Source organism: Sorex araneus, chromosome X, assembly GCF_027595985.1.
Source record: "Sorex araneus isolate mSorAra2 chromosome X, mSorAra2.pri, whole genome shotgun sequence".
In the NCBI taxonomy this organism is placed as follows: Eukaryota; Metazoa; Chordata; class Mammalia; order Eulipotyphla; family Soricidae; genus Sorex; species Sorex araneus.
In genome coordinates, this window is record NC_073313.1 from 233373554 (window position 1) to 233401268 (window position 27715).

Sequence of the window (27715 nt, forward strand, 5' to 3'; positions counted from 1 at the left end):
ATGGAATACCCAACAATGGAAACTGGCTCACTTTTTGTCCCAGGAATAAAGAGATGTGTGAGAGATAAAAGAATTTCAAAAACTGCTAAGTTGAATGTTTCTCTTGCTTCAAAGATCAAAACAAAAATATTAAGTAAGTGATATTCTTCTACAGAAACTAACCTTTTTGCTTTCCTGATGAATTGTTTTTACTGTTTGTTACTTGGTTTTATCAAGGCAAAATATGACTTTTGTTGAATGATACTGATTTCCTATTTGATTCTTCTTGTCTCCTTAAGTTCTGTTAGTTGGCTAGATATAATGATTAACCTCACAGTGGTGACAACTGAATTTTCATCAGTAAGGTTGGGATTGCCCAAGGCAGCTAGCTAACTGCTGTCCACTAAAGAAAATGCCAATATGACCTTTCTAGAAGGAGGATCTTTTTTAATGTGAGTTTGTTTTTCTGGCATGCTGTAGCAGTTGAATGATGGGTCATCTACATAGTTGGCCCAGACAGGGACTCATAGTAGGTGATTTTATATAGCCAAAGACAAGCATGAAGGTTCTGAACGCTCTAGAGGTCGAGTTTCATGACTTCTGGAGTTCAGATGTTACTTCTAGGAATGATCTCCATGGTTCCATCTTTACAGGAGTGGGGAAGGTTTCCTGCTGATACAGTGAATGCAAGTGGTTATTGTGTGTGCCCTGTAAAATAGCCAAATCTCCTGAGTACCTTTGGAGTTTTTTGTTTGGTTGGTTGTTTTTGATTTTTGGGCCATACCTGGCAGTACACAGGGATTACTCCTGGCTCTGTGCTCAGGGATCACTATTGGCGGGGTTGGGGTACCATATAGGGTGCTGGGGAATGAACCTGTGTTGGTTACATGCAAGGTAAGCATCCTACCCATTGTACTATTGCCCTGGTCACCAACATCCCAAGTGTCTTTATAACATAATGTTCCTCTTTCCCATTTCTCTAGCTCCATGACCAGTTCCGGTAGTGGCTATTTCCTGTTCTCTTTAGCATGACCATTGCATATTCAATTGTTATGAAAGACTGTACTGAATTTGGGGAGTGCAATAGGAAAATGTTACTCTCTTTTAAATTTTGGAAATTCTTAGATCTAATTTCCATTTGTTCTTATCAAGAGAATTATTGGAATCTTCTTTCTCTGTGCCAAGATGAAGTAATTTTTGGACCTATTTTCACATTTTTTTTTTTTTAATAGAGTGCACAGGGCGCCTAGCCAGTAGTGCTTGGGAACTGAGGACTACTCCCAGTGAAACTCAGTTTAGCAGGGCAGGCCTGACTGCTTCTGTGCTTGTACACAGCCTGGGGTGCTACTTTGACCCAGAGGTGCTGCGACTATTTGGGCTACATCTGGAAATGCCTGAGGAAAAAAATGCCAAAATGTTTAATCACTATTTTATTGTTTTTTGCTTGGCTTTTCTTTGAGCAAATACATGGCAGTGCCCAGGACTTACTCCTGACTCTGCACAGTGATCACTCCTGGCAACGCTTAAGGAACCATATGTAGTACTAGGGGATCAAATGTAGGGTCAGCCATGTGCAAGACAAGCATCTTTCTTTTTTTTTTTTAATTTATTTTATTGAATAACCAAGTGGAAAGTTACAAAGTTCTCAGGCTTATATCTCAGTTATACAATGCTCAAACACCCATCCCTTCACCAGTGCCCATATTCCACCACCAATGAAAACAAAAACAAAACAAAAGCAAAACCAAAAAAAAAACCAGTATGCATCCCATCCCTTAACCCCTAACCCCCACCCCGTGCGTGAGTGATAATTTCACTTCTTTTCTCTTTACCTTGATTACATTCCAGATTTCATCACACAACTCACTATTGTTGTTGGAGTTTCAAAACAGACTCACTATTTTTGTTGGAATTTATCCCCCAAGAATACAGCTCTATTAACAAGGAAATATTTGATAATAAGTTTTCCACTGATGAGAATGAAGGGATAAAATGTTGCGCAGCTGCAGTAGCGGCCGCGCGGTTTACAATTTCTGTATTCTAGTAATTAAGTCCGCAGAGATTTAAGTTGGAAAATAAATCATTTCCCTTCCTGGAACAGCATGTAGCAAAAGCTTAGTTCACAGTCTCCATACATGGTTGCAAGCACTTGCTGGAATCCCAAATCCTAAAGCCGTCTCTGGTTCCCGCTCGTTCCACATCCACCGGCTGTGCAGAGGCATGGGCACCCGGGTCGAAACTCGGCCAGAGCCCAGGCTCCGGCCCGGGCTGAGACTGCCCTGGTATCCTGCGGCTGTTTCAAGTTCAAAGTACATTTTTTTTTTCCGCGCCAAAAGTTCATACCTGCTCAAAGGACCCACAAAATGTCCGACACCACGCCTTCTCCCGGAGGGGAGAGAGACCAAGAAGGAAGGATATTTCCTCCGTTAGCCGGCGTGGGGCAAAAGGACAAGCATCTTCCTTGATGTACTATCTCTTCTGCTCCTATTGTTATTTTAATACATGTATTTCACAATGGGGTATGATATGGAATAGTGGTATATGTTTTATAAATCATGGAGAGTGTTCTAAGAATATAACTAAATTTAAGGCTGACCAAGGACCACACAATAAAATTCCTTTGCTACCAAGAGAAAAGCATCTTTAAATTATATTTACATAGTACTTGTAAAGAGAAACAATCAAATTTACATTACTATATGCCTAGAAATAAGAGACTTTGGGGTGGGGGGGAGTGTAGATCCCATCAGGGTTTAGTTGACTCATGCAACATTTTACTTAAGTATGCTTGTTTTCACTTGAAATTTTGAAAAATGGAATTGGGAGCATTAACTATTGTTTCTCAGTTCTGAAACCACAGAAAATGGGTCTAAAGTGTTCACTGGTTGTCTACACTCATTCCTATGATATCAGCTTCTCCATTTTATATTCTAGTCACAGGAAGGAAGGTAGAACGAACAGCAAGTATCGGCATTTGGTTTTTGTGACTGATTTAATTAACTCTACTACAGTGTTTATTCTGAAAGTTTCTTCAACCCTATTCACAAATATTCTGCATTCTTCATAACTTTTTTTCTTACCTGATTTCAACTCAAAACTCAAAATTGAGTATATAGTTTTCAAAGTATTGTATATGCATTTCCTATGTATTCTTTTTTCTAAATCAATGAAAACTTAGGAAGTGAACAATTTTTGAACAATTATTTTATTAATGAATGTATAAAGTATAAGTTCAATATTAACTCTATAAATTTTTTTACAGACAATTCTTCTATCTTTAAGATTTCCTTAAAACATAACAACAGAGCATTAGCTCAAGCTCTTAGTAGAGAGAAAGAGAATTCTCGAAGAATTACAACTGAAAAGATGTTATTACAAAAAGAAGTGGAAAAACTGAATTTTGAGAATACATTTCTCCGCCTAAAGCTAAATAATTTGGTATGGAAACTATTGTGTTTAAACTAAAAGTTTTAACAAAATCTTAACTATTATTTTGGAAGCTCTAGAAATATATTTTAAGTCTCGAATTACTGAGTGTGCTATGTTAATGAACAAACCATTAATAGTTACTAAAATTGGCATCTTGAGGCCACATTCTAAATATTTATCTGTGTATTCTTTTTTTTTTTTTTTTTTTTTTTGCTTTTTGGGTCACACCCAGCGATGCTCAGGGGTTACTCCTGGCTTTGCACTCAGGAATTGCTCCTGGTGGTGCTTGGGGGACCATATGGGATGCTGGGGATCGAACCCGGGTCGGCCGCGTGCAAGGCAAACGCCTTACCCGCTGTGCTATCGCTCCGGCCCTATCTGTGTATTCTTAAAGGTGTATATGTAGCACTGCAAACCAGTATAGCATCTTAATCAGTATTTGATTGCTTATTATAGGCAAACCTTTTTTTTTTTCTTTTTGTTTACAGATTTACTTTTTTTCTTTTTCCTTTTTTGCTTTTTGGGTCACACCTGGTGATGCACAGGGGTTACTCCTGACTCTAGCACTCAGGAATCATATGTGCTCAGGGGACCATATGGGATGCTGGGAATCGAACCCAGGTCGGCCGCATGCAAGGCAAACACCCTACCTGTTATGCTATTGCTCCAGCCCTTATAGGCAAAACTTTGTGCAAGGCTACATTTTGAGGAGTTGGGCCTAATTTGTCCAATAAATTAAAAGGAGGGGAGTTTAGATTGTTTGTATTCTCCTTTAATCCTAGCATTTCAGTGACTACGAGCCTAATGGATTGGGGATTAGAGTCATTGCTTTTTCTTTGAATTTTCAATTCTGTCTTCAGATTGAACAGAAAAAAACAAAACAGATACCACAAGATTGTCTGGACTGCAACTATAGATCCAACTCTGAATTGTATAAAAATTGCTTAAAATAGAAAAGTGATCCACTAGAGGGTTTAAATTCCTGTGGATGACAGTCTATGTTCACTTCCCATTTGATGCATTATCATTATCAGAAGACAGAAAAATGTTTGTAGGGAAATTTAAGATCAAAAACATTCTAGGTGTGCGTTTTTGTGTGTGTATGTGACAGAGTACATGTGTGTAAGACAGTGCATGCAAGTTTGTAATTGAACTGTATAGAACTGTTTCTTATATAGAGATTATTGTGGGATGGTCCCAAGTAGTGCTCAAGGGACTAAGGGGCTGCTCCACTCTATACTCAGCTTGGCTGTGCAGTTCTGGTGGTTCAATGCTCAGTCCCTGCAGTGTAGTGCTGCTCAGACACAGAGGTGCTGGGACCAGCAGGGCAACCCAGTCACATCTGGTGGTGTGTAGGTGGCCTGCCAATGCCAGAGTCAAACTTGGGGGCCTAGCATAAATAGAGCAAGTATTCCATTATTTGCTGCATCCTATTGTACCTTTGTGCTTTTTTGTTTGTTTTAGGGCCACACCTGGCAGCGCTTAGGGCTTCCTCCTAGCTTTCTGTTGAGAGATCTCTCCTGGGAGCTTATGAGACCACATGGGGTGCTAGCGTTTGAACTTAGTTAGCTATATGTAAGATAAGTGTCCTCCTGGCTATACTCCAGCCCCACTATAGTACCTTTCATTTTGGTGCTGATGGAGGTCGGGGGACTCCCAGTTGGTGTTTGGGAAACAGTATGGCCCCTTCTGATAGTACTTTGCCATCTGGGCCAGTGGTTCTATACTAGGCCCAAAGTTGAATTGCTCCTTGGGCACTGTATGCCCCAAATCTTGATGGTGCTCGGAGGCCCTCCCAATCATACCTGCATTGCTTGGGACCTTGCAGGGCTGCAACCAGCACTGCTCAGGGGACTATGTTGTACCCAAGACTGAATGGACTTGGATGCATGTAAGACATGAAGCTCAATCCCTGAACTATCTCTAGCTTCTCTTATAGTAACTTTTTAGTCAAGATGATTTTTATAGTTTTCTTAGTCTGCTCAACTGATTGTATGCATAAATGGTATAGATTCTAAGTCTTTATTGAAAGGTGTCTCTATTTTGCAAGTACAGAATAAGAAGCTTATAGATATAGAAGCACTCATGAACAATAATTTGATAACTGCAATTGAAATGAGCACACTTTCTGAGGTAAGTGGAATATATTGTTGTGTACTTTTTTAGCATTGGATATCTCAGATTATTAATCGCACTGAAGTTAAAGATTTATCTTAAATTGTACGAAGAAATGATGATTTGAACTGAATAACAGCACATTAATATTTTTCATAATTGGTTGTTGAAATAATTATATGAAAATTAGATTTTTGACTAAAAGTAGCACAGAATAAGAGAGCTCAGCAGAACAGAATGGCCCCTGAGTAGATTCAAAAGCATATAAAACAGTAATACAGGGGTCAGAGTAGAGAGTTTGCCTTTTATATGGCAGACCTGGGTTCAATCCCCAGTATCTTTTATGATCCTCCTGAGCACACTGCTGGGTGTAGCCCCCAAATCAAAATAATAAGATAACAGTTAAAATCTAGTATCTTAGATTAGGAACAAATTTGCAATATTGCAAAAAGGATGCTATTTTAAAAAAAAAATAATAATTTCTCAGTTCAGCACCTTGAATCAGTTTTCTCATATACGTGGCACATATAGAGGTAGTATATCTATACAAAATCATTTTAAGAATTAAATGTAACTAGTGTAGTCTAACAATAATAAACATGCAATAAATTATAGCTGTTACTTTTTATTATATGTGTATTTGCTGCCGTTCTAAACTTTCTGCAAATCTTCTAAAAGTTTTTTTTTTTTTTTTTGCTTTTTGGGTCACACCCAGCGATGCTCAGGGGTTGCTCCTGGCTTTGCACTCAGGAATTACTCCTGGCGGTGCTTGGGGGACCATATGGGATGCCGGGGATTGAACCTGGGTCAGCCGCGTGCAAGGCAAACGCCCTACCCGCTGTGCTATCGCTCCGGCCCCTCTAAAAGTTTTTAAGTCATTATAAGGCTCTTAAATATATAATATTTGTGGTACGATGATAGAACTCTTTCAACTTGTATGGTTTAGCAGCTTTGAAATTTTATGAAAATAAAGACTTATTATCTTGCACTATATCACAGTCCACATTTGTTTGAAGAAAGGATTTGTGGAAATGGCCCCAGGGAATAATGTTCACAGAAGTTGTAGCTCATAGCATATACATGTGATAATACCTAGGACAACCAGTGAGCAGAGTTGTACTAAATGCATTCAATGTTCTCTATATACATTTAACCTTCTCTATATCAGGGAGTTAATTCTGCTTTGCTCATCAGCCTATCAGACAGAGTCAGTTGCTCAGGATAAATTACCAAAACTAGAGTCAAGTATAGCAGTCGGGGGAGAGTAGAATTAGTAGACAAACTGGCTTGGATAGTAAAAGAAAGAAGTTAATTGACCATATGTGGAAGCTGGGAGGGTCAACTCACTCATCTTAAAGAACTTTGCGGGGACAGATAGCCCTAAAAAATTACTTGCTTATATGTTATCTCAACTTTTATCCCTCCTTCAATTCTTTAATATTTAAATCTTTAGGGATAATAACATGATTCCTGAATGATTTTTTTTCTCTTGCATACCCAATAATTCTCAGGGCTTACTCCTGGCTCTGTACTCAGGGATCACTCCTGGTGGATTTGGGGGACTTTATGGGGGGCCAAGGATCAGCTGCATGCATGCATGCAAGGCAACGATCCTGCCTTCTGTACTATATATATATATATATATAAAATATATATGTATATTTTATATATATATATATATATATGGCAACCTACCCATGGTGTTTTTGATATGCCAAAACAGTAATGATAGGTCTCATTCCCTTGACCCGGAAAGAGCCCCCAATCATTGGGAAAGACGAGTAAGGAGAGGCTGCTAAAATCTCAGGGCTGGGAGGAATAGAGACGTTACTGGTGCCCACTCGAGTAAATAGATGAACAACAGAATGACAGTGATACAGTGGTACAGTGATACATTAACCTCCATGTGATTATTTTAGAATATTACACTCCTAAATTTTTCTCTTTCTCACTGTTCTTTTTCAGTTTGCTGTTTTTTCTTTATTTTCCTGGCTGCTAAATTTTAGGTACCCAGTGGGGTGGGGTAAGGGATATAGTAACTTCTGATCTGGTTTGGATCAGTATATTGCTGGTCCTGGTTTGCTTTCCAGCACACCATATGATCCCCTAAGCACTGCCAGGAGAGATCCCTGAGTGCAGTCAGGAGTAAGCACTGAGCATAGCCATTGTGGCCCAAAAAACCAAAAATAAATACATAAATTTTAGGTACTCAAGGACTCAGTTCTTGAACTAACCTTTTCTGCCTGTACTTGTTTCCCTAGATTATTTTATCTACATTTATGGTTGTAATTAGTAGTAAATAAAAATATAAATAAAAATCACCCAGACTTTAAAACATTTTAAGCAGCCACTTAAATTATGCTTTATAAAATCCAGTAATATATTAATTAATGCGTACGTAGTCATGAGCACATCTGCATGTATATGCAGAAATATTATGTATGGTTGACTATACATGTGTGTATTTATTCCATGAATAGGTGGCCATTTGGAAGGTTTATACCAAAATATTAAAAATAATTGTTTCTGTGTGGCCTGAGTACAGATGGTCTGTGACTACCTTCTCATCATATTCTTATTCAAGTATTAAATTCTAATGCAAGAATTGTTCTATTACTATTGACATCTTTGTATAATTTGATGCTTTAATAGCAAATGTTTAATGACTTTAGAAGTTTTGCTTTTCATTTTCTTCTTTTCAAAACTAGTTCCATCAGAATTCCCTTCTTCTGCCCACTAGCAAAAAGAAACGGATTAGTAAACAGTGCAAGTTGATACATCCATTTGCAAGGTAATTGCTTTAATACTTGGCTAAATATTGACTTGAACAGTTCTACTTGAATTGAACTTTGAGTGGTTTTCATTTGATCTGCTTCCTTTGAGATATAGAAAAAGTACTCAAAAACAAATAATGAAATACTTGTTAACATTGTGCCAGTAAAAGAAACCAGCAGAACTCAGGGCTGTGTGTACTCCTGTGACCACTCCTGGTGGTGCTCTTGGGACCAGATAGGTTTCTGGGGATCGAAACTGGGTTGGATGCATACAAGAAGAGACCCCCCCTATTGTAAATATTTTTAAAATACATTTCTTTAGATTAGAAACTGTAGCACTGTAGCACTGTAGTCCCATTGTTCATCGATTTGCTTGAGCGGACACCAGTAACGTCTCTATTGTGAGACTTGTTGTTACTGTCTTTGGCATATCAGATACGCCATGGGTAGATTTCCAGGCTCTGCCCTGTGGGCGGGATACTCTCGGTAGCTTGTTGGGCTCTCCGAGAGGGATGGAGGAATCGAACCCGGGTCCACTGCGTGCAAGGCAAAGCCCTATCTGCTATGCTATCGCTCTAGCCAGGGTTAGGAAATACCAATCTGCCTGAGCACTGTAGTCTGAGATCTATAGCGAGATGCTCCCAGGAGAGCCATCCTATAAGCTTGATATACTTCTTACTGTGTTCATACAAAATGACTAACGGTATGAATGTTTATATGTCTGTTGGACTAAGGGAAGGAGAAACACACCCATAGATGGAATTTTGCTCTTGGGTGGGTGGTCCTGCTGAATGTCCTAGAAGAAGCTTCCCCTGAGGGAAGGACTTTACCTCTGTTGATTGTATGACCATACCTACTTGTAATTATTACCCCAACCCCTCACGATTTGGGATTTAACTAAGGCTGTAAGAGTGGGCGGATGGGAAGATCCAAGGAGAACCAAGGGGAATCCAGGAGAATTGAGGAATCCAGGAGGAAGGAGAAGTATGAAGAAGCAGGATCCAGGAGCAGGATGAGAGGGATCGGGGAAGGGTGGATGCGGAGGAGGAAGAGAATGGAGATGGGAATGGAATAAATTGCAAGTGACACCAACCAACCCAGCCCTCGTTCCCTCCTTCGTCTGCCCATTGCCATCAGCCGCCCCGCGTTGTGGGAAGTGGCAGAGATGTGGTGGGTGAAGAAGGGGTTAGGAGAGAGAGGAACCTATTGTAATTTATTTTTGAATACACAGTTGATATTTATTATTCAGATCCTAATGTCTTTCCTGCTTCTTGATAGTGTCTCTTAATAGCACTTAATAGCCTTGCCTTAAAATCTGCTACTCTCAGTTGTTGGTTTATCTCTTTCTTCAGTTCAGCCAACTTTCAGGACTTTAGGCAGTCACACCCTTTATTCCCTGAATCCATATGGGAGTTAATCTACAAATCCTTCGTGTAAAATATGCACTGTAGCCCTCTGAGCCATCTCTCCAATCTCTTTTGCTTTATATATTTTAAAGTTCTTATTAGACGCATATAAAGTTAGGGTTGATTTGTTTTCCTAATTAATTATTTTATCAATATGAAATGTTTCTAAAAATAATTGCTACTTTAAATTCTGCTTGTATGATGTAAAATTTTCATGGTGTAACTTTTTCTATAAATTTGCTTTCTTTGTTGTATTTTTAAAATCAGATCTTACATTTTTACCCTCTTCTTTTCACTCTTTGTTGCTTGCCGTGACTGAGAATCATCACACACTTCACTATAGTGCTTGTGTGGGGGTGCTCTGATTATGGTGTCTGTACACTCTGCTGAGGTTGTTACTTACCAGAATTGCTCTCCTTTTGTTGCACATGTTTTCTGGGGGTCCTACTCTTCAGTTTGCTTATACATATTATGTGTTGTAGTGCTCACTGGCAGTGATGTAGTGCTTGCCCTTGTGCAGGCGGCACTCTTATTCATGGTGCTTGCACATCTTTGTACTTGTGATGCTCACACACATACCTGCAATGACTGAAAGGAAAATCACTTGTGGCTTCTGGAATCATATCAGGAAGGATAGCAATATCAGTTTTTGTATGCAACAGCACCAGGGATTGAATTCACACTTGTAAGGCAGACCACTGAACCACTTCCTGAATTCCCTTTCTGTCATATGTTAAATGTATATAAGGTCATCTTTTATATAATACCGCTTACCAAGTTCACATCAGTGTGTGTCATCAGTAGCTCACACTTGGATGTGGCCTAATTAACACAAATTTCAGCTTGCTAATTAAAATATTTAGTAAGTTTACATTTAATGTAATTCCTTATAAAGTTGGATTTGTATCTACAATCCAGTTAAATTTTTCTTTGAGCCACCCGTTTGATTTTTTTCTCTCTTTTATTTCTTTTAAAACACATATTTTTTATTTAGTTTTTCTTGATTGTTAAATTATTGTCTTCAGATAATCCTTTATGATTACTCTGATGTTAACAACACTCATTCTTGATTTTTTAATACTTAAGTCTAAATGATTACTACATTCTCATTTATGCTAGCACCTTGAATACTTTAACTCCTTATTTTTGTGTCCAGCCTTTATTCTCTTGCTATATATTTTCATTAAGTATGTTTTAATTCCCACAAATTAATATTTTATTATTTCGTATATATAGTCAGTATTATTATCTTCTACTTTCTTATTTTCACATTGTTTCTTGCACTTTTTAAGTTGTATGCTCATTATAAACAACATACAAATATGTATTACAGTAAGAATTTCTAAGTGTTTTTAAACTTAAAACTAATGGCCCAGCCAGTGATTATGTCAGTTTTCTCTTTTGTGGCACAGGGTTAATGGGGATTTGAAACATTTCCCTTTTTCTCTTAAGTTCTATGCATTTAGAAGCTACCTGTTTCCTTCTTATAGTTGGTTTTATGAAACACAAAATGGAATCAATATAATATATTGTTAGATATTAAATAAATATATAACCTATAGAATTATCTATGTGATTTTTCTCAACCACTTATATAGTTTAAAATTCTGCTTGGCTTTAGGGTTCCGTTAACTTTAAATGATGATGATGATGATGATGATGATGATGATGATGACATTAAAAAGAAAATGCAACATGACAGCAATATTATATCAAAGACATCATCTGATACTTCATCTTCAGTACCAACAAGACAAATTTTATCAACACAGCATGACTTGGAATTATTATTTCCTAAAGAAAATAATAAGAATATGGATGGTTTAGCTGACTCAGAACATATTTTTTCTATAATTGATAAACTTCCCAAAGGTGAGTTTCTTTTAAAACAATTCATTTTGAGTATTAATATTAGTTATTAGATTTTCTTCTTGAAGATAGTGGTATATAAAACAGTGAATAAGTTATATCTCTAGGTTACAGAGTCGTAGTTTTGCTAACTTCTATCTTAAAACTACTGGTGAAAAATTTAAGTTAAAAGTAAATATGTGACAAATGTCAGGTCCATGGCACCCAAAGCAAGTAACATTTAGAAATGAGCTGGTCTATAATGACCAAAAGAGGGGGGAGGAGGGAGGGAGGGAGGGAGGGAGGGAGGGAGAGAGAGAGGGAGGGAGGGAGGGAGAGAGAGAGAGGGAGAGGTAGAAAGAAAGAGAGAGAAGTGCAGAGAGAGAGAGGGAGGGAGAAGGAGAGGGGGGAGAGGGAGAAAGAGAGAGAAGTGCAGAGAGAGAGAGAGAGAAAGAGAAAGAGAGAGAAAGAGAGAGAGAGAAGTGCCTGCCATAGACACAGGCGGGGGGAGGAGGGATGATGGGAGGGAAACTGGTGACATCGTTGGTGGGAAATGTACCCTGGTGGAGGGATGGGTGTTGGAATATTGTATGACTAAAACCCTATTGCTTTTTAACCGTATCTCACAGTGATTCAATTAGAAAAAAAAGAAAGAAGAAAGAAAGATGCTGGTCTAGAGAACTTTACTTAGTGACTTAGCTTATGAAAGATGCCATGTACTTATTTAATTTTACAAATGTAAAAATTGGTGGCGATTTTGAGATCATAATTAATGAAAAATCAAATACAACCTAGGTAATGGCTGACCAAGGGAAAATGACAACACCTGTTTTTTTTTTTTTGAATGACTGGGGTTCTTTGATTTAAAATACTGTTAATAATGCTTTGTCGTAAGCATAATCCCAACATCACACATGAACCACCTTACTCCCCCAAAACCCCAAATTTCTTTCCTCTCAGCACCACCCCTAACTCAGTTTTGTGGATCAGTTCTCCTGCCTTCAGCCCTTTTGCTTCCTTGCAGTGTATCTTTTAAGTCCTTCATGTTAGAGAGATCATTCTACATTCCTTTCTTTCTGACCGGCTTCACTCAGCATGATATCCTCTAGTTGCATGATATTGTTCTTTCTTAAAACTGATAGTATTCCATTATGTATATACAACGACTTCTTGATACATTCATTTACAATTTGGTATCTGGGTCATTGTTACAACTAGGCTTTTGTACTAGACATTTTTTTTTTTTTTGGTTTTTGGGTCACACCCGGTGATGCACAGGGGTTACTCCCGGCTCATGCACTCAGGAATTACTCCTGGCGGTGCTTGGGGGACCATATGGGATGCTGGGATTTGAACCTGGGTCAGCCGCGTGCAAGGCAAACGCCCTACCCGCTGTGCTATTGCTCCAGCCCCTGTACTAGACATTTGTCTTTTTATTACAGGGTATTTAAAATAATAATTATCTGGTGCAGTCTGATTTTTGTATTTGTTAAAAGAGTTTCAAACTAGGGAATAGAATCATGACAATACTGAATTAAGAATTTGAATTTTTTCTTTCAAAAATGTGTGTACTGCATGTGTGAATATAGATCTACATATATACATATGTGCATTAATTATGTGATTTTTATCGATTTTAACTATCTACTGATAACCTTTTGATAGTAATCCTTGTCAGAGTTATCACTGTTATTTATTATCCTCTTCTCACTCTAGAAATATTTTGTTAATGAATGTACTATTATTGCCTGTATTCTACTTTATTGTTCAGGCCAATACAGAACGAATTCTTTGTATATATTTCCTACAGATACAGATGTGAAGTGTAACTTAAATAATACTTCAATCATTTCTTCTTCATTTAAAGTAAATTTCTTGTCATGCTTACTTCTGAATTTTTTTTTTCATTTTATAGAAAATCATCCCTGTTCAGACCAAAGTCTCAAGAGTTCTCTAATGGATGAGATGAAAAACCCCCAGTCCACTGGTGACGGAAAGGAAAAAATATCTGTTAGTAAGATAACTACAAGGAAAAAACGTTTATCCTCTTGGGAATCAAATAATCCTCCTGCACACAGTCTCTGTGTGGCAAATTTAGATGAACAACAGATTTCAAACCCAGAATTAGACTGTAATAATGAGATAAATGATATCTCTACTGTAAAAAAGCAAAGAAATTCACAGTGTTTTCCTGACTCCTCTTCTTGGCCTGCAAATGAACCTGCTATAGAGTCCATAAATCAGATTCAGGCTTCTAATAACTTTCTGTTGCAGAAAACTGTGTATGATGATGACATGGATTTAACTGCTAGTGAAGTAAGCAAAATCGTTACAGTTTCAACAGGCACTAAAAATGCAAGTAATAACAAACTAAATGATTGTAAAATTAAAACTTTCAGAAAGGTGAAATATTCGAGTTCTGGAAAAAAGAGAGAAAGATCGAAAAGTAAATTGAAAAATGCAGATGTGGAAACTGAAGAAAGGATTGAAAATGAGCTAGAAAGAAAAACAATTTTCCTGGATGGAAAAGGGGATCCAGAAGAGGTGGATTTTGTTTCCACTACTGAACAGCCAACACAGTTGAACATGCAGAAGAAAATATCCCTTCCAAATGATTTTGATCCAGATGACAAAGGAAATACACAGTATAACGAAAAGAAGAAAAATCTACATGTAACCAATGAGCAAGAAGAAACATACTCTCTTACCCAAAATTCAGGCAAATTCCAACAGGAAACTAAATGTGGTATGATTCAGAGTTCTGTAGCTTGCAGTAAGAAAAAAGCTTCTAGACAGACTATTATAATTCAGAAGTTTGAAAAGGGCAACCAGTTTCTAAGCCAAAAGGATAAAGAAACCATTTCTGAAAATTTGGAAGATATAACTGAATTTCAAACAGTTGATCATACCACCAAAGATAATGGAAGTTTATGTGATTATGAGACCCAAAATATATTGGATTTGAAAAAGCATATCACTGACAACCAGTCTACTCAGCAAAATGAATTAAAAGCTAATAAGAAACTTAGGCAGAGAAGAAATCGGAAGACAGAAATAATTTCTGAAGTGAACCAAATAAATGGAGATGATACTCAAGATATTTATGGCCAAGAAAAAGGTAACTTTTTTCCTCTCCAAACCCAAGGGACAAAAAAAACCATCTCTGACAATCTAGAAGTTTGTTTAGCAGATGTGTTTCAAAGTCCTGTTATTTCCACTAGCAAAAGTGGAAAACTGTGTGACCCTGTGGCCCAGAATTTGTTAGGTTTACCCAAGCAGATCACTGATGTGTGCCTTGATCAGCAAAATAAAATGAAAGTTAATAAGTCTAAGCATAAAATAAATCGGAAAACAGAAATAATTTCTGAGGTGAACCAAATAAGTGGAGATGATGCTCAAGATGTTTGTGGCCAAGAAAAAGGTAACTTTTTTTCTTTCCAAACCCAAGATAATAAAGAAACCATCTCTGACAATCTAGAAGTTTATTCAACAAATGTGTTTCAAAGTCCTGCTGTTTCCACTAGCAAAAATGGAAAACTGTGTGACTCTGTGGCCCAAAATTTGTTAGGTTTGCCCAAGCAGATCACCGATGTGTGCCTTGTTCAGCAAAATAAAATGAAAGTTAGTAAGTCTAAGCAGAAAATAAATCGGAAAACAGAAATAATTTCTGAGGTGAACCAAATAAGTGGAGATGATGCTCAAGATGTTTGTGGCCAAGAAAAAGGTAACTTTTTTTCTTTCCAAACCCAAGATAATAAAGAAACCATCTCTGACAATCTAGAAGTTTATTCAACAAATGTGTTTCAAAGTCCTGCTGTTTCCACTAGCAAAAATGGAAAACTGTGTAACTCCATGGCCCAAAATTTGTTAGGTTTGTCCAAGCAGATCACCGATGTGTGCCTTGTTCAGCAAAATAAAATGAAAGTTAGTAAGTCTAAGCAGAAAATAAATCGGAAAACAGAAATAATTTCTGAAGTGATTCGTCAAGATAGTGACAAAAATGTATATTGCCCAGAAAAGGAAAGCAATCATTTATTGCTGAAAGATACTGAAATCATTCCTAAAAACCTAGAAGATCCTCTTGAGTTTCAAATATCTGTTCTTTCTACCACAGATAGTAAAAGCCTTTCTAAGAGTCAAAATGTTTGTGAGATGAAAAAACAAATCCATGATCCTCAATCTGCTTGTCAAAACAGGTCAAAAATAGATGAGAAGCTTAAGCAAAACTTGTATCAAAAGGCAGAAATCTTGAAAATCAGTCAAATAAATGAGAATATTGACAAAGACATGTATAATTCAGAAAAGGGTAACTTGTTTTCTCTAACTCAGAAACATAAAAACATCATTTCTAAAAACTCAGAAGACTTCAATGAGATTGAAAATGCTGATGCTTTTACCAGAGGTAATGAGAATCTCTCTGATTTTGAGGCTGTAAAAAAGCATGTGACTGATAAAACACCTTCGAAACAAAATAAGCGAAAAATAAATAAGCAAAGGCAGAAAGTAAGTCAGAAAAGGAAAATTACTTTTGAAATGAGCCAAGTACATGAGGATAATGTTAAAGATATTCATAGCCAAGAAAACTGTACAGGAAATCTTGATTTTACAATAAATAAATCCAAACAAAGACTTGAATGTCAAGATATTATTGGTGGATATGATATGAAAATCAACAGTAATGAAAAGGAAACATTTTCTATTTCAAGTTCCTATAAACAAGATGAAAAGCATGAGAAAGAATCACTAGACAGAGCCATGATTATTTTAGCAAAAGGTAAAAACAAACCAATTTTGCACTTAAAAGATTCTTTACAAACATTTGCTTCAGAATCAGGCTTAAGACATAGTGCTAAAGAAGAAGATTGTGATCCTGGAAACCAAATGAAACCACGTAAGAGTCAAAAACGAAGAACTAAAATTCTGAATAAAAGTGGTAGTCCGTTTGTGGAAATGATGAATGAAGAAGAATGTCGAGTCCAAACACAAAATAAAACGACATCTAAATCAAGGAAAAGAAAGACCTTCATAAGGTCTTCTGATAGCCAGGAAGTAATGGAGATAACTGACACCATTCAGGGGATACCAGTTGAATCTAAAAAAGCTAATAAGGAAAAATCCTTGGAAAATGAGGAAATAGTCAAATTAAAGTCAGATTTTCACACAAAGATGTTTAAGTCTTTTTCTCAGATATATTCACCTAGCATACAAGATTCTTCCTTTAACAGTGTTCATGAGGATTCAATGCCTTTGAGTGTTTCTTCTCATAAAAGTTTGATACTTAAAGGAAATTTAGTCCAGAAGAGCTCTCAAATCTTTCAAGAAAATGATGATATAAATGAGAAGATGAAAGGGATGAACTTAAAAGTCAACCAGAGAACAAAAATATCAGGAGTAGGTAGGTTAATACTTAATTGGTCGAGTTTAAAAAGTGTATTTTGGGGCCAGAGGGATATTAAACTGGTAGGTTGCTTACCTTGCCTGGGTCCCTCGAGCCTATCAGGAGTGACTCCTGAGTACATAGCCAGGGATATGCTCCCCTTCCCACTACCCAAAGTAGGTTGTTTTTTTTTTTCAATTAACCAGTACAATATTTTCTGTTATAACTATAACTAATACATATATGTTATATATATATATGTATGTATGTATATATTTATAGGTAATTCTTTTTTGGGGGGCAGTGAGGGCGGCTATTGGGTCACACTCAGCGAGTCTCACGCTCTGCAGGCCAACTAACTCCTAACTCCTATGGCCTGAGAATTACAGGGCCTTCTAAACACACTTGGGAGACCATCTCCCCTGCCAAAACAACTGATTTGACTTTTGTCACAAAATTGTCTGATAATGGCATCAGGCACATTTTAAAAATTCCATCTGTTTACATGAAATTAAATGTCTTAAATGTATAGCTGTGAGTTGCCCCCATTTGATTTTATCTAAGACAATTCCATATTTTGTATAGCAGGACCCTCTTCAGCAGTATATATTTAATGTGACCGAGGCATTAGTCTAAGTGTTTTGTAAGCTTAAATAGTAAGCAATACCAAATCCTCCTCAAAATTCTTAATATATGTGCAAGTAGCATGTAGTCAATGGATCTACACTGTTATGCTGAGGGATAGAAGGGTGGGTAATTTTGACTAGAGGATCCTGCAAATGAATCATGAGGTAGGTTTCATTTTAGGCCCTAAAGAATTTTTATTATTTGTGGGGCTGGAGCAATAGCACCGTGGGTAGGGCGTTTCCTTGCACGAGGTCGACCCAGGTTCGATTCCCAGCCTCCCATATGGTTCTCTGAGCACCGTCAGGGGTAATTCCTGAGTGCAGAGCCAGGAGTGACCCCTTGTGCATTGCCAGGTGTGACCCAAAAAGCAAAAAAAAAAAAAAAAAAAATTCCATGTGTATCAGTTTTCAGGCTGAGAACTATGGGGTCTTCTCAGTTTGGAAATGGGCAACCTCCTGCTACCCCCTCTCCCCGACACCCATCATACTTCTAGAAATCCTGGAAGCCACATTCACAGCTGCCATATAAACTCATCCACTGGTCCAGCTCTACAGATCTTCCAAATTCCGCAACGCTGATATCCCACTAGGGGCACACCAAATTAGATAGAACAGTAACATAGAAGCCAACTAAGCTCAATAAACAAAAACAGTGACACAGAAGGCTCAACTAAAAATATGTAGTAAAACCCTCAAAGACTTAATGATCCCATGGTGGGATATAACGATTTTCACCAATTTTCTTCAACTCTAATTTTTTTTGCTAATTTTATTAGCCATTTAGTTGTAACAAGTAATATAAAATAAATTAATTTGTGACTGCTAAGGGGGCAGGCACAGAGGGTACTTGGGAGAATGCGAACATGTTGGAGGGAAGATCACTTTGGGGGTGGGATTGGTGTTAGAACATTTAATGCCTGTAACAACTGTGTTATAACAACTTCATAAACCATGGTGTTTAAATAAAGTTAAAAATTTAAATATTAAAAAAAAACCTTTTTGCTTTATAATTTTTTTTTCTTTTTGGGTCACACCCAGTGATGCTCAGGGGTTATTCCTGGCTCTGCACTCAGGAATTACTCCTGGCGATGCTTGGGGGACCATATGGGATGCTGGGAATCGAACCTGGGTCGACCTCGTGCAAGGCAAACGCCCTACCCACTGTGCTATCGCTCCAGCCCCACACCTGGAATTTTTGCTCGTTTGTTGTCGATGCAGAGATTAGTTGAGAGGCAGTGGCGTTTAGGCATTGACATGGTGGCAGCTGTGGTTGTGGGTGTGGCTGCCAGGGCTTCAGCAGGACAGGGACCCGGCCTGTCTTCCCTCCTGAGAGCACCCCAGCGTTTTCAGTGGAGAAACTGGTGTACCTATAAATTTTAGCAGCTTAGTTTGCCTTTCTTTCTAGATTTAGTTGTGAATCTGTGAAGCTGGGCCAACAAATGAGTTTACATTATGGATGCTGCAGGATGCGGGTCTACAGTTTTAGAATTGTAGAAGATGTTAGACTTACAAGCAGTCTTGCTTCTCACTTCCATTGCCTTTCTCAGATTATGACATCCTTGTCAAAATTGAATGAATATATAGTAGTTTTTTTGATTTGCTATCTGCTTATTTTCATTTGAGCCTTCTGTGTGTTGAACTGCAGGGAATTTTACTGATTAGTGATTTCAAAAGAAAAATATTGTAGATCACTTTGAAACAAACTACTAAGTAGTAATTTGTTTTAAATTTTAAGTCTTTTTTTTTAAATACTGTTGGAAAAAATTAAAACTGGTTTACAAATATTTTCAGTGCTACTATTATAATATCTAAAATTAAAATTTTTAAAATATTAAATAGTCTAAGATTTTAGATATTCTAAGTTTTTGTTTTATTTTGGAGCCACATCCAATGGTATTCAGGAATTACTCCTTGCTCTGTGCTCAGGGATCACTTCTGGCAGCGCTCAGGAAACCATATGGGGTTCCAGGGATTGAACCCCTGGTGATCATATGCAAGGCAAATGTTTTACCTGCTGTATTCTCTGATCCAAAACGTAATTCTAAGTTTTAAAATTTGCTGCAAGTAATTTGCAATCTGTTTATTTTTACTAATGTTTGTAAAAATTATATTGTTTTTAAGGTGATAGAACACTACAGGACTTGACAAATACCAATTTTGTTTCAAATAACACTGATAAACCTGAAAATAACTCAGATCTAGTATCAGAGTTGCCAAGCCGAAAAAGAAGGTGTATACCTCTCAGTTTAAAAGAGCCAAGTCTCAAAGGGTAAGTACATCAGTAATATTGAAATAATTTCTGCATACTATTATTAATTACATGTGTAAAAATTTCTTTCTGCATCAGTATTTGGATACCTTTGAATATTAGTTCTGTTGAACATTTCTGGTAATGTAATCATTTCAGCTTAATACAAGACTTGAAGAAAATGTTTTATTAAATAAAAAAGAGATTCTTTTGGGGGGTGTTGGGATGGGGTGCCAGGGATTAAACCCTGGGCCTCATGCATGCAAGCCAAGTAGCTACCAAATGATATCACTGGCTCAGGCCTTTAAAAGTGTTTTTTGTTACCTGTGATTTGGAAACCACTATTTTCATTTCCGTATCTATTGCCCACATTTATTCTTTACCTTATTTCTTGGAAGAATTCAAAGGGTTTAAATGTCCTCAAAGAATGACAGTTCTTTTTTCTGTTGTTTTTCAAAAACCAGATATATTGCAACAAAGAGAAAGTAGCATTAAATATTATTACCTCCATTTATCTGTCTTCAATTCAGCAGTTTCCAATTCTTTGCCATATTTATTTCATCTGTCTTTAAAATAATTTTTTGGGGGAGCTGAAGAGATAGTATAGCAGGCAAGATATTAACTTTGGGTGGGTATAATCTTTGGCTTCACATATAGTCCCCTGAGCCTCACTAGGATTGATCCTTGAGCCAGAGCCAGGAGTAAGCCCTAAGCACCACTGAGTATGCAAAGTATCTTTAATGTCGGATTGCTTAATTCTTTAAACATGTCTCCATGTAGGTACTTAGTTCTAAAAAATAAGAACTTCTTAACTAAGCCCTTAGCAAAGTTAGATAACAATAATCACCTCTAACAAAATTATTTTTTACTGTCACCTTATAGCAATACTTATTCAATTTTCCTTGATTATTTAAAAAATGTTTAAATTCCATTTACATGTGGTTTTTCCCCAAATCTTATTTAAAAAAAATAAATGAAATAACCTACTTGGAGCATCTATTCATATTTGGTATTTTTAGGATAGGAAAATAGTAAAATTTTCTTATCTTTTGTGCTAGTGCAGTGTTTGCTTCTCTGATTGATGGTTTTGACAGGTAATTTAAAACCATAACTACTTGGTTTTCAATTTTCTAAGGGAAGGTAAGAGAATCAAATTAAGAGGGCTGGAGTGATAGCACAGCGGTAGGGCGTTCGCCTTTCATGGGGCCGACCCGTGTTTGATTCCTCCACCCCTCTCGGAGAGCCCGGCAAGCTACCGAGAGTATCTAGCCTGCACGGCAGAGCCTGGCAAGCTACTCGTGGCATATTCGATATGCCAAAGACAGTAACAATAAGTCTCACAATGAGAGATGTTACTGGTGCCCACTTGAACAAATCGACAAGCGACGGGATGACAGTGACAGTGACAGTACAGTGGGAAGGAACTGGCCTTGCAGGTGACTGACTTAGATTCAATCACCAGCCCCCCATATGACCCCCAAATCCTTTCCAGGAGTGAACCCTAAGTGCAAAGCCAAGAGTAGGCCCTTAGCACCACTGGGTGTGGCCCAGAAAATACAATTGAGGAGGAGACAGAGGAGGAGGAGGAAGAAGTGGAGATGATAATCAAATTAAAGGTGAAATAAAGAAGGCCAGGGATGTGACTCAAAGGCCCTGGAGTTCAGTCTCTGGTACATGTGCCCCAGCAGAACCTGGTGTAGTCTCCACAACAGTCTTTTTTAAAAAGGACTTTTTAAAAGAGAAGGTAAACCCACCTTTCTTAGATATAGTTCACATACCAGGCATTTATACATTTATGTATACAACTTTAGTGTCTTAATATATATGTATATATCACCACATAGTCCATTTTAGAACTTTTTATTTATATTTACCAGATTTGATATGCCAGTTTGTCTGGAATTTGGTTTTGGTTTTTGGCCACACCCAGTGATGCTCAGGGCTTACTCTATGCACTCAGGAATTACTCCTGGTGGTACTTGGTGGACCATATCAGATGCTGGGTATTGAACCCATGTCAGCTGCATCAAGACAATCGCCCTCCCCACTGTACTATTGCTTCAGCCCCTGGAACTTGGTTTTTGTAGCTTTGGGCTACTATGAGTAATGCTCTGTGTAAGTTTTTATGTGTACACTTTAAAATTTCTTTTAATTAGGTATTTAGGTGTGAAATTGTTTGATCACACAGTAACGCTATGTTTGATTTATTTGGGGAACTACTACTACTCACAAGGCTGTTGTAACATTTTTCCCTCTTTCGGGGCCACCACTGGCATCATTCAGGGCTAATTCCTGACTCTGCTTGGGATCACTCTTGGCAGTGTTGGGGGGGGGGGTGTCAAGCATTGAATCCCAGTTGACTGCATTCAAGGCAAGCACTCCTACCTATTGTACTATTGCTCCAGCCCCATATTAACTAATCTTATTGCTTGTATTGTGTTGTATTCATTATCTACTGCTACCAAACAATATTACCATGAACTCAGACATCTTAATAAAACAATACACATTTATTACCTCCTGGTCTTTGCAGCCAAGAATCTGGTTTCCTTCAGTGCTCTCTTAGTTTCTCACAATACTGTATTTAAAGTGTCATCCAATCCAGTTCTCATCTGGAGACTGCTAGTGGAGAGAACCCACTTCTAAGCTCATATAGATTGCTGGCAGAACTCTTTTCTTTGTGGTTAGGCGACAGATTGCTCCAGATTCTTGCTAGATGCCAAAAACTGCCCTTGGCTCCTTGCTATACAGAACTCTCAACATGACCACTTCCATACCAGCTACAGAGGCTCTGTAGAGCGGATCTAGCAAGACAGAAGGGTTGGTTTGTTTTGGTTTTTTATTGTCTTTGTTTTTAATACAATTCCACTTTTTTTGTTGTTTGCCTGTTACACTGAGCAGTATCTGAATAATTCTATACAGAATTTTAATGGTATTCTGAGCACAGCAGGAGGCTATGAAGTTTTGGAGCATGGGCATGTACTTTTTTTAAAAAAGTTTTTAATTAAAAAAAGAAAAAGCTAATAGAGTGCTGGAGTGACAGTACAGCCGGTTAGGGCACTTACCTTGCATGCAGCCAACATGAGTGTGATCCCCAGAATCTCATATGGTACCCCAAGCCCATCAGGAGTGATTTCTGTATAAATAACCAGGAATAAGCCCTGAGCACCACAACTCCAAAATTGGTGGGGGGCAGGGGAGAAGGGGTGAAGGGAATTGAGGAATTGGCTATTAGAATTAAGGTCACTCTTGAGCTGTGAATTAGCACTGTTTTCTAATTACTTAATCTCGGTCCTTTTATAATTTCCATACTCATTTTCTCAATGTGTGTTACCTTTCATTGATATCCCAAGAATTGTACATTTTGTCATTTGATTTTAATGCTGTAGCATATAATTGCTAAGTAGCAGCTTAAAAACGCAATTATCAGATTGTATGTAACATCCTTAAGAGCATGATCATAAAGAATTCTATTTTTGACACCCTTCCCCTTTTTTTAACATTTAGATTTTTATAAGGATTTTATATCTCATCCGTCCATGGTGTTTCCCAAGGAATGATGTTTTTAGTAGGTGGAAAGGATTGTAGGAAGTTATATATGAACATAGACAAGTTGGATTAAGTTGTGGTTGATGGTTTCCAGAACGTTATTTGAAGACCGTCTGTGATTCTAGATGTGGGTCCTAGTGCCATAGATAGACTGAGTCCTCTCTCTAGGTCATCATCACACAGTCCTTTTGATTTTGAACTTCACATACAGACCTAAAATTTTTAATATCTGTACATATATTATTTTGATGTATTAAGATTAATAAATATTGCTGATTTTAATTTTATTTATGCACATACTTAAAGGACAGAAATGTCCAGGAAAGTAATTGTTAAATAATGGTATGTAACTTTTTAACTTTTTAAATAAATAACAGGATTTTTTTTAATTTTCATTTAATTTTATTTTTATAAACTTTTTCACAATAATTTATTTCATTCAATATTGCAACACAAATCTCACCACCATTACACCTTCCCACCACCATTATTCCAAATTTTCCCAACCATCACCCAAGCCTGCCCAATAGCAGGAAAAAATAATTTATTTTACATTTCTTGTTATGGATAATCCACTAAAAATGATTTTAAAATGTTTCCTTATAGGAAAGTGTGTGGACATTGTTGTATCTCACCTTGGAGCCATTAAACCCTTGTATAAGAGATTACTAACATAATAACAGAATTTTTAATGTGAAAAAAAAAAGAATTAAGGTCACACATACTTTGTGGATTGGGACTTTTTCTAATTAAAAATTTCCTTTGTCATATTACATGGGGATTTGAGAGATAAAGATTTAAAAAGAAATGTACTATTTTACCTTTCTAACAACTGGCACTTCTACCCTCAGTACCTGTCATGGGACCGGAGAGATAGCTCAGCAAACTGAGCACGTTATTTACTGCAGAAAGCTTGGCCTTAATTCCAGTACTGTATAGTTCCCCAGAACCTCAAAAACTTAAAAAAATTTAAAAAGCCAAAAAAAAACAACCAAAAAACAGGGGCTGGAGCGATAGCACAACAGTTAAGGCATTTGCCTTGCACGTGGCCAACCCTGGTTCGATTCCCAGCATCCTGTATGGTCCCTGAGCACTGCTGGGAGTTAATTCCTGAGTGCATGAGCCAGGAGTAACCCCTGTGCATCACTGGGTGTGACCCAAAAAGCCAAAAACAAACAAACAAACAAATAAACAAAGTCAAAAAAGCCTTGTGATACAGAGCTGAAGAGATAGTATAGGGTAGGGCATTTGCCTTGCATGCAGCTGACCTTGGTTCCATCTCTGGCATCCCATGTGGTCCCCCTTCCCCAGTACTGCCAGGAGTAATTCTCTGAGCAAGAAGTAACCCCAGAGTTTTGCTAGGTGTGACTTCAAAAAGAAAGGGGGAAAAAAAAGGGAAACCAACAAAAAAACCCTTATAATGCTTTCATCTATTCTTGTAGTTGAATAGTATTCCATTGTTTAATGTACCAACGGTACTGAATTGAGGAATCTTTTCTGTTTTTTTTTCTTTTTTTTTTTTTTTTTAATTGAATCACCATGTGGAAAGTTACAAAGCTTTCAGGTTTAAATCTCAGTTATACAATGCTCTAACACCCATCCCTTCACCAGTGGAGGAATCTTTTCTTAAATCTGAGAATTTTATTTTATTTTATTTTTTTAAATCTGAGAATTTTAATCCAAAATCAAACCCACATCTATTGCAGCTAAAATTTATAATATTTAGAAATTCTAGAAAACATCAAGCTTAAGCAGAGGATTAATTCATGATTTGTAATGCTACCTGTTGTCTGTCAGAAACAAATACAAGTATTTTCTGGAAGAACCTTCCTTCATCTGAGTTTTCAACTTACATCCAGGAAAATAATCAGTAACTCATAGTAAAGATAAACATTACAGGGGTCACAGAGATAGTACAGGAGTAAAGGCACTTGCCTTGCCTGATTAGATTTCCTGTATCACATGAAGGTCAAATGTAGTGATATGAAGGGCAAATGTAAATTTAAAAAATATATACACTTTTCCATCTACTGTCTACTTTCGGCACGCATCTTTCAACTCGAATGGTCCTCCCAACATCCTCCACTTGGTGTTCCCTTCTCTATCTCAGCTGCCTTTTACCCCAGCATGTGAGGCCAGTTTCCAAGCTGTGGGGCAGACCTCCTGGTCCTTATCTTTACTACTCTTGGGTGTTAGGCTCCCATTCGTTACTTTATATTCCACAGATAAGTGCGATCTTCCTATGTCTGTCTCTTTCTGACTCATTTCACTTAACATGATACTTTCCATGTTGATTGCAAACTACAGCACCCAAAAGGAGAGAGAACAATAGGGAATGCCCTGCTGCAGAGGCAGGGTGGGGTGGTGGGGGATGGGGTGAGGGTGATGGGAAGGATACTGGGAACATTGGTGGAGGAGAATGGACACTGGTGGAGGGATGGGTAAACGATCACTGTATGACTGAAATGCAAACACGAAGGTTCATAAGTTTGTAACTGTACTTCATGGTGATTCACTAACAAAAAATTAAAAAATATATATGTATATATGTGTATATATATATACACTTTTTAGGAGTGCAAAATACAGATAAAGCTTTAAAGAAAGCAAGGGAGTGATATTTTTTGTTTGTTTTGGGGTCACAGCTGGCAATGCTCAGGGGTTACTTGTGGTTTTGCCCTCAGGAATCACTCCTGGTAGTGCTCAGGGGACCAAATGGGATGCTGGGGTTGAATCTAGGTAGGCCATGTGTAAGGCAAACACCCTACTATTTCTCTGGCCCAACAAGGGAGTGATTAACATAATTAAGTGTAGTTGTATTTCTTGGGGGCAAGAAGAATGTGAACAGAAAGGAGCCCACAGGGAACTTGGGAGATACATGTGGTGGTTTATTTCTTAACCTGGGTAGTCAGTACCTAACCATTTCTTGGGTTATTGGATTATTTTTAAATAGTGCATTTTAATATGTCGTGTATGCTGAATTTGAAAGTAATAAAATTTGTAAAGTATAAAATATACATGGATAATTTTTTTTCATATTTAGTTTTACTCCTTTTCCCTTTCTTCCTTTCCCCTCTGTGATGTTGCTATTCATATTGTTATAACTATAAGAGAAGGAAGAACAAGGTGGGGAGTGGCCAGCTGTGCACTTGCCAGAGTATTGCACATGTGTCTGGCTGTGGTGCTTGCACATTTTCATCTGTGTTGTTAGCCAGAGGTCACTTGTACTCAGCAGCAGCCCACTTCCTGGCTATCTTCAGTTATGGTGCTCTTTGGAGGTTAATGAACATCTGGCCATAGTGCAGCTGGAAATCACATGAAGCACCAGCCAGGTTGAAGAACAAAGCTTCCAGAATCATATTTGGCAAGTGGGCACCACGGATATGAATTCATGACCATAAGTCTGCAAGGCTGGTGCTCTAAGCAGAGCTTGCACTAGTCCTTCAAAATCTAATTTTTCTTGAATCTTCTATTTCTCACTGTCATAGAACATTTCAAGTAGATGTCTAAGACTGAAGTTTAAGAAAATTGTTTTCTCTGCTTGCAGCCATGTCTCTAGACTGTGTACTAAGCCATTGCCCCATACTGCCCCAGGAAGGGAAATTATGCAATTTCTAACGTAAATCTCCCTGGACTTAATTACTAAAATACTAAAATACAGAAATCCTAAACCTAGTGGCTGCGTGACTTCATATCTCTTCAATTCTCAGCAATGGAAAATTAATTATCAAATGCTTCCTTGTCAGTAGGGCTGGTATTTTTTTGGGGAAACTCCAACAACAATAGTGAGTTTTGTGTTGAAATATGGAATGTAATCAAGGTAAAGAGAAAATGAAGTAAAATTTATTAGTTATGCAGGCGGGGGTGGGGGGCGGGGGCTGGGAGGTATACTGAGGTTTTTGGTGGTGGAATATGGGCACTGGTGAAGGGACGGGTGTTTGAGCATTGTTATAACTGAGACATAAGCCTGAGAACTTTGTAACTTTCCATATGGTGATTCAATAAAATAAATAATTAAAAAAAAAAAGCTGTTTTCTGTTGGTTTGGTGTACAAGTTTGGTGCCATGTTTCATAGCAAAAAGCGTTAGTTTTGGATTATTGTTTTTAATTTTTCTTTTTTTCTACTTTGCAGCAAACTGAGACGATGAAGTGAATTTTTGGACTCAAATTTTTCTGTATTCTCAAATTATAAGACGTGAAACGGGAATGTAATTAGGAACAGTACGATAACATCGGAAATGAAAAATGTTGGATTTTTACTTTTCTTGGAATATTGACTTATGCATTCTTGTGTTTAGAGAAATGTGCATAAAATACCTATTTTATAATAGTAAACTTAAAATCATTTGGTTATCCTGTAAATT

The 27715-nt window shown here is 37.5% G+C and overlaps 1 protein-coding gene across 1 annotated transcript; it reads left to right on the forward strand.

Annotated features, from left to right (window-relative positions):
- Nucleotides 1–27715, forward strand: SGO2 (shugoshin 2). The gene is made up of 9 exons (XM_055123005.1): nucleotides 1–133; nucleotides 3242–3417; nucleotides 5464–5541; nucleotides 8232–8314; nucleotides 11325–11575; nucleotides 13467–14669; nucleotides 15276–16946; nucleotides 19676–19823; nucleotides 27484–27715. The coding sequence occupies exons 1-9, from the start codon at nucleotides 1–3 to the stop codon at nucleotides 27497–27499; spliced, it is 3759 nt and encodes a 1252-aa protein (XP_054978980.1). The 3' UTR covers nucleotides 27500–27715.

Coding starts and splice junctions, on each gene's coding strand:
- SGO2 (XM_055123005.1), top strand. CDS start 1: ATGGAATACCCAACAATGGAAACTGGCTCACTTTTTGTCCCAGGAATA. Junction 134..3,241: donor GATCAAAACAAAAATATTAA/GTAAGTGATATT, acceptor ATTTTTTTACAG/ACAATTCTTCTATCTTTAAG. Junction 16,947..19,675: donor AACAAAAATATCAGGAGTAG/GTAGGTTAATAC, acceptor ATTGTTTTTAAG/GTGATAGAACACTACAGGAC.